Source organism: Artemia sp. Qi Xiang Cuo, chromosome 2 (genome assembly GCF_049724085.1).
Source record: "Artemia sp. Qi Xiang Cuo chromosome 2, ASM4972408v1, whole genome shotgun sequence".
Taxonomy (NCBI): domain Eukaryota; kingdom Metazoa; phylum Arthropoda; class Branchiopoda; order Anostraca; family Artemiidae; genus Artemia; species Artemia sp. Qi Xiang Cuo.
Genome location: NC_142795.1, coordinates 52,468,134 through 52,486,934, shown reverse-complemented (window position 1 = coordinate 52,486,934; position 18,801 = coordinate 52,468,134). Strand labels below are relative to the sequence as shown.

The following is an 18,801-nucleotide window of genomic DNA, read 5'->3' as shown; positions in this document are numbered from 1 at the left end:
GTGATCTTATAAATCAGAATTGATAATCAGAAGTGATGGAAGATTCAGAGTGATCGGAGGGTGGATACCCCCCCCCCCCACACCTCGCATTTTCCCGAAATATATCTGATACAAATTTTGAGATGGCCCTTCGTTGTCGTAGAAACTTCGAAAAAGGTTCATCCAATTGGGAATTGAAAGGTATAGTGCCCTTTTTAATAGTCAAAAGTGAATGGAGGGCAACAGACTCACTCCCCTCCCCCCTCCGTCCCCGGTGCCCATCAATTCCCAAAACACATCTAATCAATATTCTGAGATAGCCATTTTATTCAGCGCAGTTGAGAGGTCTGGAAATTATGTCTTTGAGGATGAAAGCCGCCCCACAGCCTTCAGGACAAGGACTGTAAGTTTGGCAATTCGTTCATTGTTTACACATAGAATATGTTATTGAGAAAGGTATGCATGTTTGAACTTCACTTTCAAGGAGGACGAAGGTTATTCAGGTGAGCCTTAGTAGTAAGTATCTATGGAATTTGCGTACGCCCCTAGGAATTCCTATACTATTTGCGTACACCTCTACACCTTTTCAAAGAGAGTGAGTATCCTCTCACATGGCCTTACATTTCTATGGAAGTTATAGGAAATATCATGTTATTCTATGGGACCTCTACACGTGATTAAACACGTTATGAAACTACGTTACGAGCCTTGCTCGTAACAGTGGAGAAAATTTCCCTAAAGTAAATTTTGATTGTTTAGAGGGGAAGTATCCGGTGTCCTTGAAAGAAATAACCATATTTGCAAAAGCAAATTTGAAAACTTGGGTTGGGGGTGGTTGTTCTCCAGTATGACACAGAATTTATAAAGGGGGGAAAGAAACCAAATAAAAAAGGAGTTTTATATTCAGTGGGAACACTGATAGTGGATAATGTTAAAAATTGGGTTTGGGTTATTTACGAGCCCCCCAAAGATGTAAATTCCTATGGTCATTTTTTCCCCGTTACAGCAATAAGTCGACTTCTATCCCAAGGCACGAAGAAAGGAGAATTTTTCTATTGCCCCATTTGTCTGCCTCCGTTTACCTCTTAGCGCACAGTCATAGACAATATGAGGCCTTGCGAGAGTCTTTAGAAGCCAAGTATTGAAATGTGGACCGTAGGAGAAGAAACTACACAATTTAAAAACACCCGACATTTTCTGCAACCCATTCGCAAAGGATCTCCGGTTAACGACCTAAAACTGGTTGAGGTCTAGACCACGTTAAGGTCACAGTCCGCCAAGGGTCACAAACTAGTTGCGTGTCATTATGCACATGCCCGTCGCGATTCAAACAATAAAATGCTGCCGTAAGAGTTTTTTTGGCTTTGGATGAGGAGGTTAGTATGGAAAAGTTATTGGTATCTTTAATAAAAACAGCAAACGCCGCAATTTCACGATTGCGTCACACCAACTACCCAAAGACATTATCAGATAAGGAGCAACTGGCACTATAAAAGGGAACAATTTGTTGGGTAGAGTTCAATGTTGTAACGTATATAATTTGATTTAATTTGATAGGAGTCAAATTAAACTATTCCTTGTATTGAATCGTTTTACGACAGTCTACACGATCGTAGGTGCACCCCCGATGAATACAGTTTTGCTAAAAAAGTGTGGGCAGAGGGAAGGTGTAAAAATAGGTTTGACTTTTTCCCAATTCAACGGGAAAATGTAACTTTCGGGGGTGGGCTCACAATTCATGTAACTTAAAAATTAAACAGCAACTCTTTCTTCCGGTTTTATACATAACTCTAACTACGATCTGAAGTATTTGCTACCAGCAATGGCACATCTTCAAAAAAATGGAACAGTGGATGATTTATGGGGGAAATACAGCTTTTCCTACGATATCATAGTTAAATCTTCGGAAAAGTTACTTGTTTTGGAATTTATGTGGAAATTTGTTGAACCCGCCGATGAGTACACGAATGAAGTTTAATTTTTAGATTCTTAGAGTTTTTCCCCCAAATCATTTAGCGAATTAATTCAGGTGCAGAAAAACGATAACGGCTGCAACGCTTTCCCCCTTCTCAAGCAACAATTTCCAAATGATTTATATGATTTGTTGACGGTCAAGGACGTCTATCCTTATGACTACCTTTTTTTCCTATTGAGAGTTATTGAGGAGTCTAGTCCTTGTATTGATTTGTTTTACATTTTGCTACGTGGTTGTAGGGGCACCCCCGATGTTTGCAACTTCGCTAAGAAAGTTTGGACAGAGGGAAGGTGTAAAAATAGGCGTGGCAAAGTCATGCATCGCTTGTCGAGTGATGTGTTAGCTCCGTAACCCAATAGGTGTAAAAATATTGAAAAAATGTATGGAGTATTTAATCTCGATTTAGGGGTATTATTTTTCATCTCCTCATTTGGTGATGGACCTCATCCTAAAAATTAGCGGGGAAAAAATTGGGCTAATCACAGACAATGATCAGCATCTGTTCATCGAAAGGTCAGTGGGGGGTGGATACGTTTTTCATGGGGATTATATCTTGGAAACTGATCCAACTGAAGAGAAGAAGGGGACAAAATCCGATGCAGTTTTTCTTGATATGAATTCTCTCTACTCTTTGGCCATGTCCCATTATTCACTACCTTGCGGTGACTATAAATGGCTCAATGACCCCCAAGCTCCCCATTTCCCCAACATTGACAGTGTTTAGGAGAATGGACCGTTTGGATGGTCTTTTTTAATTGATGGGGAGATACCAATTGAGCTTCACGTTTCAGTAAAGGATTTTATTGTCCCATGCATCAATAGACATTTGACTAGGGACTCTTTGAGCCCCCGCAATAGGTGTTTAGTCAGGGTGTACGGAATTCATTGGTCATCTTCAAAACAAAAACTTACTGCTGACTTTCTGCCAAAAAAAAATATGGTTTTACATCACGTAGCTTTTAAATTGATGTGAAACAGCGTTTAACATCACAAATGCTGAAATAACACTGAAGATTAGCCAAAAACTCTATCTGTAAATTTTTGTTGAAACCTGTGTCAAGATTCGCTCAGAAGCACAAACGAAAGCCAAAAAAGAAATTTTTAACCTCATTTTGAATTCGGCTTTCGGCAAAATGTGTGAGAGTGTTCGCAATAGGAATCGTTGTGACGTCGTGACCGATCCCAAACAATGTGCTCGAATTATTGCCGCTCCAAATTACACTTCCTTCACAATCATTGGCCCGGACATGGTACTATTGAATAGAAAAAAAAGAAGTATTGTCTTGAATAAAAATATTGCTGCAGGAAGTGTTATCTTTGAGATCTCTAACAAGCTCATCTTGGAATTCTACTAAAATGTGTCTAGGGTACAGTGGCCGGAAAAGGGGCAAGTAGAGGTCTGCTACGGGGACACGGATTAACGACTGTTAAAAGTAAAAACTTCAAATCTAATTGATGATTTAGTACAAAATGATATTAATAGCTGACGAAAGGGCTAATCAGATGGGAATGGTATTCACCCATAGCTCTTGAGACGTCGGCCACCAACTTAGCTCTTAACTTTCTAATCTTAAACGGGGCGTGACAAGGTTTCCAGTGTTATGATTGTAAGTCTAAAGGTTTATACAGACACACGACGAGGAAATTAAGAAATGTTGCGAAGGAGTGTCCACGCGCAAAGTGGACAAGAATTTCGACATGGGCATTGATTTGAACCGTATTTTTCAAAATGGAATTCCAAAAGCCAAATTGTTAGCAATTTTTTCTCAGAAATACAGGACATTGATTGTAAATGTAGAGACAATTGCCATTAGTACCATCTCCGACAAGGTCTATGTTTGTCAAGACGATGTGACTACCCTCCCCCTTGGGTACTATTTAACTTCAGACCGGGCCGAATGTGTTATCCAGAGGGAAAGTCTTGGTTTGAATAAAGTCCAGTAATTTTTTTTCTAAAACCTTGGGGGGGGGGGGGCTTGCGGCCTTTGGGGGGGGGGGAGGCTGGCCGCCAGCGGGGGGTACAATACCCGCCACTACCAATGTTATCTTTTTTTTACTTACAGTAGATTTTTTTTGTGCTTTTGTAAAAATTTCAATCAAATTAAAAAAAGTGATATTATTATTTTAAGTGCTTATCACATTTTTTATAAATGTAAAATTTAAAAGTGTATTTTTCTTTGTTTTTTTTTCTGTAAAGTGCTGCTGCTGCTGTTTTTAATACAAGAAATATGATTCTTTATTGATTTTTTTGGTTCTTGAACGGACTAGTAGGGAAATTATTTAGTCATTAGACTACTATAGTCTACAGTTAGGTTTCCAGGTGAACTTTTGAAGGGATAATGTATCAATATAAAACACCATTAAAATCGTTTATGTGTGGACCGTTAATGTCGGGCAAAACAACACTCTTTACTAAAATAATTAAAAAATTGCGATAAAATGTTTGTGGAAAAGGTGAAAAAAATCTACTATTGTTACAGTATTTGGCAGGGGTCATACGATAAAATAAAAGCAATTGCTGCCACCACGGGTTTGGTGCAGATACAATTCATACAGGGACTTGATGTTTTTGCCATTATTAAACCAAAATCTTGGCTGATTATTGACGATTTGGCAGAATCTATTGAACAGTGGTCCCAAGACACGCCACAATTGTTCACTCTCAACATGATAATTTTGCCATTACTTTGTTTCCATAAAGTGTCCTTCGTGAGAGCAAAGGCAGGCGAACACTTACTTTGAACTGAAATGCCTATATCATCAACAGAGTTGTTCGAGATTCCAGCTCACTACTAATACTCAATAAACAAATTTATTCAGGCGCTCCCAAATTTCTGCTCTCAGCATACAATCAGGAAACTAATGAACCCCACTGCTATATCCTATTACATCTTAATCAAAATACACCCGATGATCTGCGTTTAGTCACAGATATTTTCGACAATGAAATTACAGTATATCTCCCCGTGAACACTAAAAAGACCTATTAGTCCCTATCATGACACTGAAGAAACTACATAAAATAGACATCTGTTTTCAGTTCTAAGAACTTCAAAACCCCCGATTATGAAAGCAATACTCAAACACGATAGTGGCACTGTATTCATTAATATAATATATTATATTTTTCGAATTTTTGATCTTGGGTGTTGTTCGGATACCATAATATGTTTATAGATGAGGATCGCAAAAGCGTTCAATTTAACGTCATTTGGTCTATTCAACCAAAGGAAAGAATTTTAAAAAGAAACGACTTCTTCAAGCGGGCGGTAGCTTTTTCACACTTTTACTGCCGATAATTGCAGGACTTGTAAACAGTTTTCTCTAGTGAGAGAATGGCAAAATCCTATAATTTGACTCCAATAGAACTCGCTCTATCACCCGTGGAACACTTTGAGAACAATCTGAGTAAATTCCTTGACAATGATAACATTGAAAATGATAAAAAACTGCTTTTACTTCAAGACACACTTTAACGAGTGAACAGTTGTAAGTCTTTTCACGCGAAGGCCACTGCTGCTGCTGCTACTGATCACAAAAAAGAATCATCTTCGCAAGAGTCTGCTGCTGATGGAAAGAAATTAAATTAAGAGTATTTGTATTCGTTTTTTTTTAAATTTTATACTCTACGGCCCAAAAATTAGCTGGAAAAATTTACACGACTCCTAACCTATCACAAGTAAATTGGTCACAATCATTTTCAAGTTGATAGTAGTGGGAAAGGGATTATAATTCAGGACAAGAGCTATAATGTTCTTACTTTAATCTATGATATCGTTAAAAATCGTAAAGAACGCTTATCATTTGACGCTCATCTATACAACTTTCTAAATACATTAAACTTCCCCAAAAGTCTTATTAGCAATGGACAAATTCTAAAAAAAATAAATGAACATGCATCATTGTCAACACCACCACCCCCATTATAATATGAACATGAAGAAGAAGAAGATCTTAAATCAATTTTGGAAAATGCGATCACACCACTGATAGCTAAACAAAAGCAAAGACGTATCAAGTCAACGTTATCACCACCATCACCACCAACCGCCAGTATACAAAAGGGTAGCGGACGTTACACAACGTGTTTACGTTCAAAATGGTTGAAGTCCTGAAACGTATTTATGAAAATATTGGTGAGTTGGGGAGTTTAAGTTCACCCACAACTCTTTCCAAGGTCACTGGTGTTCACAATAAAAGTGTACAAGACTATCTACAAAATTAATCAAGTTACACTCTGCAGAGAAATAATTGATTTCTTGATAATCAGTATCGAAAAACTAAAGCCTTTTTCCCATTGTATATAATGCACGCAGATCTCCTAACTCTAGATGAGATTCAAAGACGTCACAATACACCGTACAAGTACATTCTACTTGCAATCAGTGTTTTTAGTCGCTATGCATATGCAATTCCATTGCGCTCAAAGAGAGGCGTTGAAGTTGATAAGACCATTGAAAGTATTCTCGAACAGGATTCATAAAAAAAAAATTCAAACGGATCGCGGTAGTGAATTTGTTAATTCCCATGTTGCAAAAGTACTAGCGAAATATAATACAATGCTCTGTCTTAGTCATTGTCCTATAAAGGCTGCATTGGCCAAACGATTGATAATAACTATTCGACTTTTAATTTCAATATATTGTACATTGAAAAATACATCGGCTTTTATTCATGATTTAGATAAAATCATGTTAATTTATAATCAACGACTTCATCGATCATTGTCCAACTCAACCCCAACGGAAGTTCATCATTCTGATCATGATACAATTGACACATTTCTTAAACAACAATCAATTGAATAGATTGTCAAAAATAAAACTAAATTCAATGCTTGTGATAATGTTCAAATTAAGAAGAAAACCGATGATTTTAAAAAGGGGAATTACTTGTGGTCCACAGAACTTTTTAAAGTGGCAAAAATCTTAGACACTAGACCCATAACTTATCGTTTGCGCGATACCAAAGATGAGGATATTCTTGGCGGATTTTATGACTATGAACTGCAAAAGTTTAAAAATAATAGTGAAATCTATCAAATTGAAAAGATATTAAAGACACGTACTGACGGGGGTAGGAAATAGTCGCTTTTTCGCTTGCTTGGGGACAAATCCGGGTTCTATTCTTGGTCTATCATTGAATTTTCCGAAAGTGTCCAATGTGTTCTACTTAACAATCCAATCCATCGTTTTTAATCCTCTTAACAATAACTTGAATGCGACAAGGAGTGTTTGAAAGGAACTCTCCCCTACCATCAAATTTGACAGTGTGCAGGCAGTGGCTCTTTTCGATTGTATTCTCAAAAATACCAATGACATTCTTTGACAGGATTGAGTGCATAGTATGAAGGTTAGATCATTCGATTGGACACTCTTAGTCGACTATGAATGGGTTGAAGCAGTTAAATCTAGCGAATATCCACATGCCAAATTGAAATATATTGAATACGATAATATGACAGATTTGTGTCGTACAATCAATAGAAAAATATCATATCTTAGGAATGGTAATTTCCATTTTAATTATTCATTGGAACACGATAGGATTTACATTACCTCAACTGTTGCCACTGAAATAATTGTTCTCAGTGATAATCTGAGAGACGTTCTTGACTTTAAACAGAATACGATCAATGGGAAAAATGCTGGTGCCGTTTACGGGATGGATCAAGTTATTTTTGCTTATTTTCCAACTGGTTTCGCCTCGGACTCTCGCATATTTCTCTATGCATCCTTTGTGGAAACATCGAGAGTCGGTAATTCAAATGTCCCCCTCCTACGTGTTCTTGAACGAAAAACAACTCATGAACTTGTTCATCACTATAATATAAAGCATCTTTAGTATGTTCCTGTAAACACTTCGTATTTGGAACTCTGTCAGTTAACACTAAGAAGTGAATTGGGTGATCCTCTAGCAATAACAAAAGGTTTAGCAGTGATTACATGTCATTTTCGACCCATTGTCGGCGATAGCACAATCACCTAAAATGAACAATAGAAGAATTCTATTTGTCTGCCCCGATATCGATTGCTATGTTGGTGCTTTGAGTCCACGTCAAATAGGCAATGGATTGGACTACTACAAGGATCGTACTACAATGTCTGGCTATGGTCTTGGTAGCTGGTTTGCTAGGCTATTTCGTTCTGCACTACCCCTTGCCAGAAAATATCTTGTATCTGCTGCATCAAATTTTGCTGTCTCCACACTACAGGACTGGGGGTCGGGCAAGAATTTCAAGGAGAGTGTTAAGGAAAATATTTGATCTTCAGCAGGAACCGTTTGTGGACAATTGAAATCTTGGCAAAATGGGGAAACATTAAAAAAAATGCGTGGGCGTCATTCATTCATCAGTCTTATCCCAGGCGGGAAGTGAAGGACACCAACAAGAACTTTGAGAAATAAAACAAGGAAGACCAATAAGAAGAAGAAGAAAAAGATTGTTAGATCAAAGAAGGATTTCTTTTCTTAAGATGATTTATCTCCCCCACAAGGAATCATATCCATCAATCAGTTCCTCATTGAATCTATTCGATGCTGAAATGATGATGTAAGTGTCAAGTATGGCTACTATGAAAGTTTCACTCCCAACAACCCCTCTCGGAAAATATACACTTTCAAATATTTTTCAATGAAGACTATTTGACTGATCTGATATCAACATTGATTTATCCAAATGTCGTGTAGAATAAAATGTCAGATAATACCACTCTGCCTACTGCTAATGTTTTACCCTGTGAGAACTGTATTTGACACCACTTGTTATCACCCACAGAAGCTGTCGTGAATGGAGTATCGGTGATGACTTGCAATTAATTACCCAACTAGGCAAGTTACGAACAAATTCTGCTAGCGAAACCAAAGACGTACACGAGTAAGAGAGGACCATCATCAGGAACTAAGTAACAATACGAAGCAGTTGTTACCGGCGAGCTGACAAACAATTAGGGTTCGGAATCCCTTCTAGTCGTAAAATTATATCATGATATATTCAATATATCCCAATAGCTACACCCCTATGTCAAGATTGACATAAAGTTACAGCTGACCCCATCGAATTTAATTTTGAGAAAAACACTTCCTGCAGCACCCGATGCAAATGTCATTATCACATCGGCAATTCTCCACGTCCGAAAACAACAGGTTATGAGCTCTGTTGCATTGGCAGTGGAAAAGCTAAGAACCAATGGCAACAACATTAAACTTCTTGTCCCCCATACAATCACCAATCAACGTCACATTGCCACCGGCTCTCGTAGTTATAGCGATTCATCATTTATCAATGGAGAAATCCCATCAAAACTCGCTTTGGCCTTTGTAAAGAGTGGCAGTGCCGTTGGATCCTGGACTGAATCCACACATGATTTAAATGTCTATCTAAACTTGTGTTCAAATTGATTTGTGTTCAACGGTACACTATAATTTGACAAAAAATACTATATAACTCTGTACGAGTTGAACATTCAATCACTAGATCATGACTCTTAATTATTTGCAAATGTAATAACCAATTCAATGTTTTCAAAAAAATCGAATGGTAATTGTTTTGAACTTGTCAGTGACTCAGGATATGAGCATAGTACGAACAGAGAATGTAAGTTTAGAGTGTAAATTTGCTGATGCTCTGACTAAGAGTCTCACGCTAATATCACTGAGTCAATTTAAAACCTATTGGGAAATCACACCCGACGGCAGTGTTCTACTAGACTTAGCACCATGGACACAAACCAAATAATCAACTTATTTAGTATGGATCCATACATGTCCCAGTACAAGTCCTTTTGTATACCATCAGACTTCATTGAAAAAATTCCAAGTGTTAACAATACCCTACTTAATGTTAATAACAGTCCGTCGACTTTGAAGACTAGTCATTGGCTATGCATCTTTCAAACAGCGAATAAAATTGAATTTTTTGATCTTCTTGGTCTATCGTATAAATTCTATACACCTTACATCAGCAACTTCATTGAAAGCAGTGGGAAAACCATTATTCAAAATCAACGAAGAGTGCAGGATTTATCGACTAAGAAATGTGGGTTTCACTCATTACTCTTTTTTATATTCGAATGTCGTGGCTAAACCTATAAGCAGTTTCTCAACATCTACGTTGACTAGTCTCAATTGAACGACTTTCTAGTGGAAAATATACTTACAAGTGTATTTAATATTGATTTTAGTGCCTTACGAATAAAATGTTCTAAAAATGTATGTTAAATTGTTTATTAATAAAAAATTTATATACATGATAAAACGACTTTTCTACTCTTTAGATTTCATCTTCTACTAGGTATTTGTCGACAACAACTAGAGCAGGTAGATTATCTGAATTCACAGCATCCTGACCCTGATTTACTGCAATGCCAGGGTCCCATTTTCTAAAATGGAATGTAACTTCACTCTTATCATATTTCATTGTATAGTAGATGGTACTGTTCTTTTTTATTCCATAGAACTCACATGTTTCAATTTGCTTATGTGAAGTAATGTCACAAACAGTGTCCTCAAGCGGCAAATCACAGTCTGTCAAAGCCAAATAAACATCAGTGGACTTATAATCCTAATAGTTTTTTTATCCACAAAGATGATGTAGAAACCACATTCTTTTGTTGTTCCCGGAGTTGCATCGCTTGCTCAGTTCCTCCTCCCAGAATAATCTAAAAACACAATGATATCAATCTTTTAACAATAAACTAAAATAACTCTTAGGATTCTTTCCAATCATACCGGGAAATGTATTCTCCCACTGATTACATTTATCATAACGGCAATTGGAGCATAGGTGACCTTTCGGATGAGAGTCACACACCTCTTCATGACAGGAATTACAACCTTTAATTTGTACAGCATATCCTTTATGCAATTTACACGGGTTGCATAATCTACACTTTTCGTCATACTCATCAATCATTGTGCAATTCTCACATGATGACCAGCTGCCTGGTGTGTACATGCATAGCGGACATGTATGGAACATTATTTCATGTGTTGACACTCTCACTGCCACAATGAAACGGAGCTAGCAACAACAAAAATTGTCGGAGATAGTGAGAGAGTAGTAAATATCTCCGTTGTCTCTGATTTGCCCCCTAAAAAACAGGTGTTAGCTCGAAAAAACCAGTCTGGTTGAAAAACTTGGAGTTAAAACAAATTTGTGTGGGGAACCTCCATTCACCCTGCTATCTTTTTTTGCAATGTTTAGGAACAGGCGGGGAATCCCCGCTCGTTTGGAATGGTACCAACGGGACATAAGCAAATAGCACGTAGTTTCATAACGTGTTTAATCACGTGTAGAGGTCCCATAGAATAACATGATATTTCCTATAGCTTCCATAGAAATGTAAGGCCATGTGAGAGGATACTCACTCTCTTTGAAAAGGTGTAGAGGCGTACGCAAATAGTATAGGAATTCCTAGGGGAGTACGCAAATTCCATAGATACTTACTACTAGCCTTTCAGAGAATGTTTAAGAAAGTGTTGAACTAAACCAAAACACATTATATGAATACGGATTGTCAAAAGGGTGTAACAAAGGAATAACGGAGTATATTAATTTGGAAAATTCAGGACTTGATATGGGACATGATCAAAAAGGCAATATTTGCATGCTATTAATCTACCACCACTACTGCTACCACACTACTCAATTTACAATATTGAGGGGAAAATCGAACTAAATCAAAAGACACTATGTGCATCCACCCTATCAAAGTAGTGTACCTCAAGAATTTATTTGGGTATTAAATTGGAACTTTCAGAGAATGCTTAAAGATCGTCTCACCAAAAGGCAATATCTGCACACTACTGCTAATACCACTGTTACTGCTACATTTACTTCTACTACTACTACTACTACTGCTACTTCTATTGGAACTACTTGTAAGGTTAAGAGTATTGAGATGAAAATTTCAAGAAGTATATGAAGATACAGGTTATCAAAAGGACATATGAGCAATGTCGTAGTAATGCCTAATTGTATTAAGTTGAAACTTCCAGGACTTGATGAGAGGGCTATTCTACTGACCAAAAGGCAATATATTAATGCTATTAGTACTACCGATATTCAATACTATTGCTAGTAATATCAATACTACTACTGTGACTACTATTACAACTATGCCTAAGGCTATGAAGGTGAAATTTTCAAGGAATTTTGAGGAAGGAAACGGAACTGAATCACAACACGCCGTGTATGCAGGTTGTCAAAAGGGTATAACAACAATATCTTAGGAACAGTTTGTTGTGTGAAGTTGAAAATCACAGGGCTTATTGTGAGTGATGGTGAACTAACCAAAACAAAATATTTGCGTCCTAATGCTACTGCTTCTACTCATACTACTACTACTATTACTGTTATTACTACTTCTATTGCTACTACTGCCACTAAAACTTAGGTGGCTGCTATTAATTCTACTGCTACTACTACTACTATTGCTATTAAATATATACTGAAAACAAAATAAATTTTAAATGTTTTCGCTTTTTTTACTTTCATAAATAATCAAAACTTTAAGGAATAAATATCAGTATATCTCAATTAAACTGACAATCTATTTTTTTTTTTTTTTATTAAACCGCAAATTATATTCTGGTCTTGATAAGTCATGGATGGTATCAGCCCTACTCATGTTAATTTCTGCTCGTTTTGAGTTTAACTCGGCTATTTATTGTAATTTCCGGTCTTTTTTAATTTCATTTATTTATTAATAGTGATTTGCGATAGTTTTACGCTTGTAAGATTACGTGACGTTATTTCTGCTCATTTTTGGCATGATGGAGCTCTTTACTTTTCTTTGAAAAACTTGTTTTGTGGAAAAGATTTTAAATTAATTTTGACATCAATGTATTTGCAACGGTTAATGATACTTGTCTGTTAAACAGAACATCCTCGAAAAGTGAAGTTAGATAATCATAATGAAATACTTTAGTTTATGCAATGCTTAGTTTTATATAATAATATAATTTGCAGTGGGGGATCCAGAGGTGGGGCGAGGGGGGCGTGCGCCCCCTAGCGTAGTCTAAAGTAGTATAATTTACTTAGTTAACTCAATTTTGCGTTAATTAAACATGCTCCTAACGCAAGTTTATCGATTAACCCATTTTGCCCCCCGCCCCAAATTTTTTATTTTTTGGATCAACCTATTTTGCCCCCCCCCCCCCCAAAAAAAATATTCTGGATCTGCCCCTGATAATTTTGGTTATAAATTTGCTTATTAGGGGGACGGAGGTGGGAGTAAAGTATTCTAACATAACCTAACCTAACCCCAACCCCTCCGGATTTGTAAATATATAGCCCAAATTATAAAAGTCCAATGCATTCTGTGACAAGTCATTTGTCTTTGTAAGTATGAAACCGGTTTTCTTTGATGTTACATTCATCAAAATATAGGTAATGCTTGAGAATGTTCAGTTTAACAGACAAGTACCCAGTTAATTTACCTCACTAATCTAATATGCTATGAATTTGCTTTAATGTTTGTCTCTTATTAAATCAGCTCCATTCAAATGCATGGACGATCAAGTGACAAATTATGGATTGATTCACCAACTCAAAATATTGCGTTAACAAATTGACGTTTAAAATGTCTTTTCAAGAAGACCCTTGACCTTTTTATTCTCCAGAAATGTTCGAGCATCCGCAGTAACCCGTTCATGTGGCTGCCGGGACATAAAGCTTTCCCTTATAAATGTTCTTGCCATTCAGTCGCTTTAGAAAAGGTGACGGGAATACACTAGCGAGAGAAATGAGCCGGTCGGTAAGTGGTGCACTGCTACATAAGAACTATGCCCTACAGACTCTAGAAACCAAATCTTGGGTATGTAACATAACAACAGCCCCTTTGCTATTCCCCTCTTACGACAGCTTGTTCTGAGGCAAAGTAAATTGTATATGGCTACCAACTCTGCGTTCAATATTGCTGATTGTAATAAGTCGCAATTGCTTTTTGGATAATCACAATTAATATGTTTTATTCAACGCAGTTTCGACGGCAAAATTAATTTTACTCGACTAATTTCAAAATAGGAAGAAATGGTCAAATTCTAGTGATCTAACTTTCCCTCTTTATAGGCCTAGGGTGTTCCTATTCTACCAAAAATTATAGCTGAGATAAAAAAAACATTAGAGTTAAAAATCTTGCAGCTTTATAACTCCTTTAAGAAAAAAGGTTATCCGACGTACAATAAGCAAATAATTAATTTAATAGTTTTGAATAAGTATTCTTGGAGGTCTTTCAATAATTGCAATTGCCTTTTGAATTCCAAAAAATACGAAAATGATTAGCAATAAGCCTATTGAACGTGGGTACTTTTGATAAACTTTTCAGAAAGGTCATTAATTCGCTAACAATAAGATAAATGTGCCATCTGATTTTCAAGTTAAGGGATTTTTCCAAATATACTAATTGCTACTGCTATAAATGCATCCCCGCCGACTCCTCCTACTAATGCCTTCATATAGCCCTATGGCCTATGCTGTATACAAAAGTTTGCTGGTTTTGTTGGATTTTTTTTTTGTTATTTATTTATTATTTCTTTTTTAATCTGCATTACGAACCAACTAAACCTGAGAAAATTTACCTGGTTCAAAGAGTTCGTGGTAACGAACTGTAAGTAAGGAGCGACAGGGCTCAATAGTAACCGAAACTTTTAAAGCCAAAATTTTTATATCTAAAGATATACCAAAATAATTGGTTTGTTATGTTGTTTCCAAATATTAATTAAAAAACACTTTCCGAAAAATAAGTTTTTCAAAGAAAAGTAAAGGCCATTTTAAACTTAAGCTCAGTATATATGAATACCTGCTAAAATTCAAACTCAAAACGATCAGAAAGTACTATTAAAGAATAAATGAAACCCAAAACGATCAGAAACTAAATAAATAATCATAGCAAAAACATACAACAAGTAATAACATAAATGAATAAATAGATCTTAAAGCAAGTAATGCTTAGATTGAATATGAATATCAAGCTTAAAACGAAAAAATTAGTTTGCTATTAAAGTATAAATGAAACTTAAAGCGAACAGAAATTAAATAAACAATCAATTCGAACAAACATACAATATATATTAATGTAAATGAATAAATAAATCTTAAAACGAGTGAAACTTAAATTGAATATGCAAATCAAGTTTGAATCGAATAAAAATAACTACAAACAAGAGTTTGGGTATCGCCTCACTGCAGAAGCCTGAACCCTAATGCGTCATTGGCGCCTTACTGAAAACCATTTGACTCTTGAAGAGTCTTGGAAAGTATAAACAAAATCAAATTGAATGTTAGATATATAACGATCTTAATTGTTGAAAAATTCATCACTTCATGATTTTTTTTCATTGTAATTTATATTTTCATTTTCAATGCTGTAAGAACTGGAAAAGAATAAATTTGTAATATAAGAGTAATTCGTTTTCAGTGAAGCGCCAATGACGCAGAAGGCTTTACGATTTTGCAGTTAAAGAAGGGTGCAGTATCAAAATTTTGTTGGTAGTGAAACTATATTTGTCTTGACCAATCTTGGAAAGAACTAATAAATTAAACTGAATATTTGATGTATAATAATATTAATTGCTGAAAGCTCATCAGTTCAAAATTTTACTGTAATTTTAATATTTATTTTCAATATTAAGTACAAAAGAAAACATTTGTAATATAATTCGTTTTCATTAAAGCGCCAATGACGCAGTAGGTTTTAGGCTTCTGCAGTTAGGCGATATCCAAATTCTTGTTTGTGGTTATTTCTATTCGATTCAAACTTGATTTATATATTCAATTTAAGTTTCACTCGTTTGAAGATTTATTTATTCATTTACATTAATATATATTGTATGTTTGTTCGCATTGATTGTTTATTTAATTTCTGTTTGTTTTAAGTTTCGTTTATACTTTAATAGCAAACTATTTTTTTTCGCTTTAAGCTTGATTTTCATATTCAATCTAAGCATTACTCGCTTTAAGATCTATTTATTCATTTATATTATTACTTGTTGTATGTTGTTTGCTCTGATTGTTTATTTAATTTCTGTTCTTTTTGAGTTTCATTTATTATTTAATAGTAATTTCTGGTCGTTTTGACTTTGAATTTTAACAGGTATTCATATCTCCTGATCTTAAGTTTAAAATGGCCTTTACTTTTCTTTGAAAAACTTTTTTTTCGGAAAGTTTTTTTTTAAATTAATTTTTGTTCGTTTATGATTGCAAAAAATTTCAAGTTTTTATTGCATGGGGGGGGGGGGGTTGCTTATTGTCTGATTATTCTTGACTTTAAAAAATGGATCTAGAACTTTCAATTTAAATCGAATGAGGCTTTTTTCAAATTCTATACAATTACCTCTTTGTTAAAAACCTTATATATGAACAAAAGATTGCTTGCATAACTTGTGGACAGTGATTGGCAACAATGAATGAATTGAATAGAATGCTCCAATAAGGGTGTTTTGACCATTTCACTTGCTGACACAAAGGGATCACGACTGTTTGAAATTGACCGTAACAGGATTTTGTGTGCCAAAGTAATTTTGCATCTATTACAGAGCATATATTTTAACATTATAATTGGATAATTATAATAGATTTACTATGTTCTTCCCATAGAAAAATTTAACTTATTAAAATCTTTGGGGTGGGGGCAGCGTAGTTGGCAGAAGGAAGAAAACTTTAGCGTAGACAGTAGGAGAGGAGGAGGGTGAGGTTGGAGACTCATCCAATACGGGGCAAAACTTCGCTTATCTCCTCCGTTCCTGGTTTAGGAGATTAGACAGACTCATTGGGCTGTAGAATGTTGGACCGTTTGAGTTGTGGAAGACGTTAACATACTCAAAAATACTTTATATTTTCAGTTATTGCAGGATTGATTTCATAGATTGTGGAATGGTGAGCCCCCTGGCCCATCATTTGGGTGAGCCTCAACTCATAATATGCAACTTTGATTAATTATTCCGTGTTATGTGCATATATTATTCTATATATATTTTTTTAGTTATAATTTTATCGCATTACGTTAATTTTTAAGGCTTGAGATAAAAACTGAAACCTTAGCGGAGACAGTGGTGGGGGGAAGTCTCCCTCCGCACATGCATAATTGAGCAGCCACAGAGAAAGTAAAACAAATGAAATTAATCTGTCTTTTGAAAATGTCTTTTTTCAAAAGACACGAACAAAATCGTCTAAAGGAACCTGAAGTGCTATCTCTGACATATCCGTTGATTCTTTATTACCGTTACTTTCAGATGTAAAATTTAAAATATTATCGAATGGGTTTAGTCGTCCCCTCCCTGAATAATTCATATTTGGAAAACCCACCCCTGGGAAATTCCTCCCCCCTCAGAGAACATTTTCTTTTCCTGCTGATAATTCCTCCGCGTTAAATTCCACCCAGCAAAAATTTCCCAGCCGTGGAATATGCTCCCCAAACATATTCCCCTCATATAATATCGGGTATTCATAAAAATGGAAGCTGAAATTTTTGCTCAACTTTTTAGGTCAGAAGCGATGCTATAGCGTTACCTAAGTAAAGAGCCATAAGGGTTCAATGAATTAATACTTATTTATTTTTCCAGGGGCACTTTATGTCGAAGATGTGGTCGCATAAACTTTGGAACGGGGTTCATTTAATTACAAATTAAAATTTATAGTGCCCTTACACCAGGGGCAGATCCAGGATTTTTTAGGGGGGGGGCACAAAATCGGTTGATCCGATAAACGTGCAGTAGAAGCAAGTTTAATTAACGCAATCTTTCGTTCATTAAGTAAATTACATTGCTTTAGCGCCCCCCTCTCCCCTCCCCTGGATCCGCCACTGCTTTACACTCTCTGTTTCTTTCTGTTTCTTTGTTAGTGAGGAGAGCAGATGCCTAATAAGTGTTTGTTAATACCAATACCTTCTAAATCTCATTGGGCCTTCAGGTATAAACATAATTAGTTCAAAGGGAGGGGTGGGGAAAAAGGGCGTGGGGGCGGTATTTTCCCTTCGATCGATTTTGAGTCGTCAGAGCTGGACTAGAGCTTCCAATTTCTAATCAAATGAGCCCTCTCTGAAGTTCCTACGAGAATCCCTTCATGCCCCCGGGCCCTGGGGGGTTTTGTCGATGCCAGAGTTTTGTTAGTTAACTTTTCAACTATTTTTAATTTTTTTTATCTGATACATTTAAGGCGTGGAGGGGGGGGGGGGCTAGTTACCCTCCAATCTCTTTTGACTCTTAAAAAGTGAACAAGAACTTTCAATTTCCAATCAAATGAGCCCTTTCTAAAGTGTATACGAGTATCCCTTCCATAAAAAATAATATGAAGGATTCGGAAAATCCTTCATATTACACAGCCCCAGAGGGCTGTGGGGGAGTTGTCATCCTCAAAGACCTAATTTCCAGACCTTAAAACTACGTTTAATAAAAGAGCTGTCTCAAAATATGGATTGGATGTGTTTGGCGAAATGGTGGGCGTGAGAGGGGAGTTATTTGCCCTCCATTTACTTTCGACTACTAAAAAGGGCACTATCTTTTTGAATTTTCAATTAAATGAGCCATTTTTGAAGTTTCTACGATAACACCTTCTATAAAAACCTAATATGCCCCCAGGGTATAACTTAAAACCCTTGCCCTGGGGGTTGTGGGGGAGTGTCCTCCACAAAAACATATTTTCTATCTGAAAATAAACTACGTTGAACAAAATAGCTAACCCAAAACTATGATTGAATGTGTTTGGGGGAATGATGGGCGTGGGGGGGCTAGTGTCCCTCCAATCACTTTTGACTTTAAAAAGGGCACTGGCCCTTTGAATTTCCAATTAAATGACCCTTTTTTGATGTTTCTACGACAACGCTTTCTACAAAAACCTTGTATGCCCCCAG

The 18,801-nt window shown here is 36.1% G+C and overlaps 1 protein-coding gene across 1 annotated transcript in view; it reads left to right on the top strand.

Annotated features, from left to right (window-relative positions):
• Positions 1-13,692: 13,692 nt before the first annotated feature.
• Positions 13,693-18,801, top strand: part of LOC148955359 (cholecystokinin receptor type A-like) — a 199,913-nt gene continuing 194,804 nt past the window's right edge. The window contains exon 1 of the mRNA XM_089101766.1: positions 13,693-13,710. Within this exon, the coding sequence (XP_088957892.1) occupies positions 13,699-13,710 (12 nt within the window). The 5' untranslated portion in view covers positions 13,693-13,698. The remainder of the gene's footprint in view (positions 13,711-18,801) is intronic.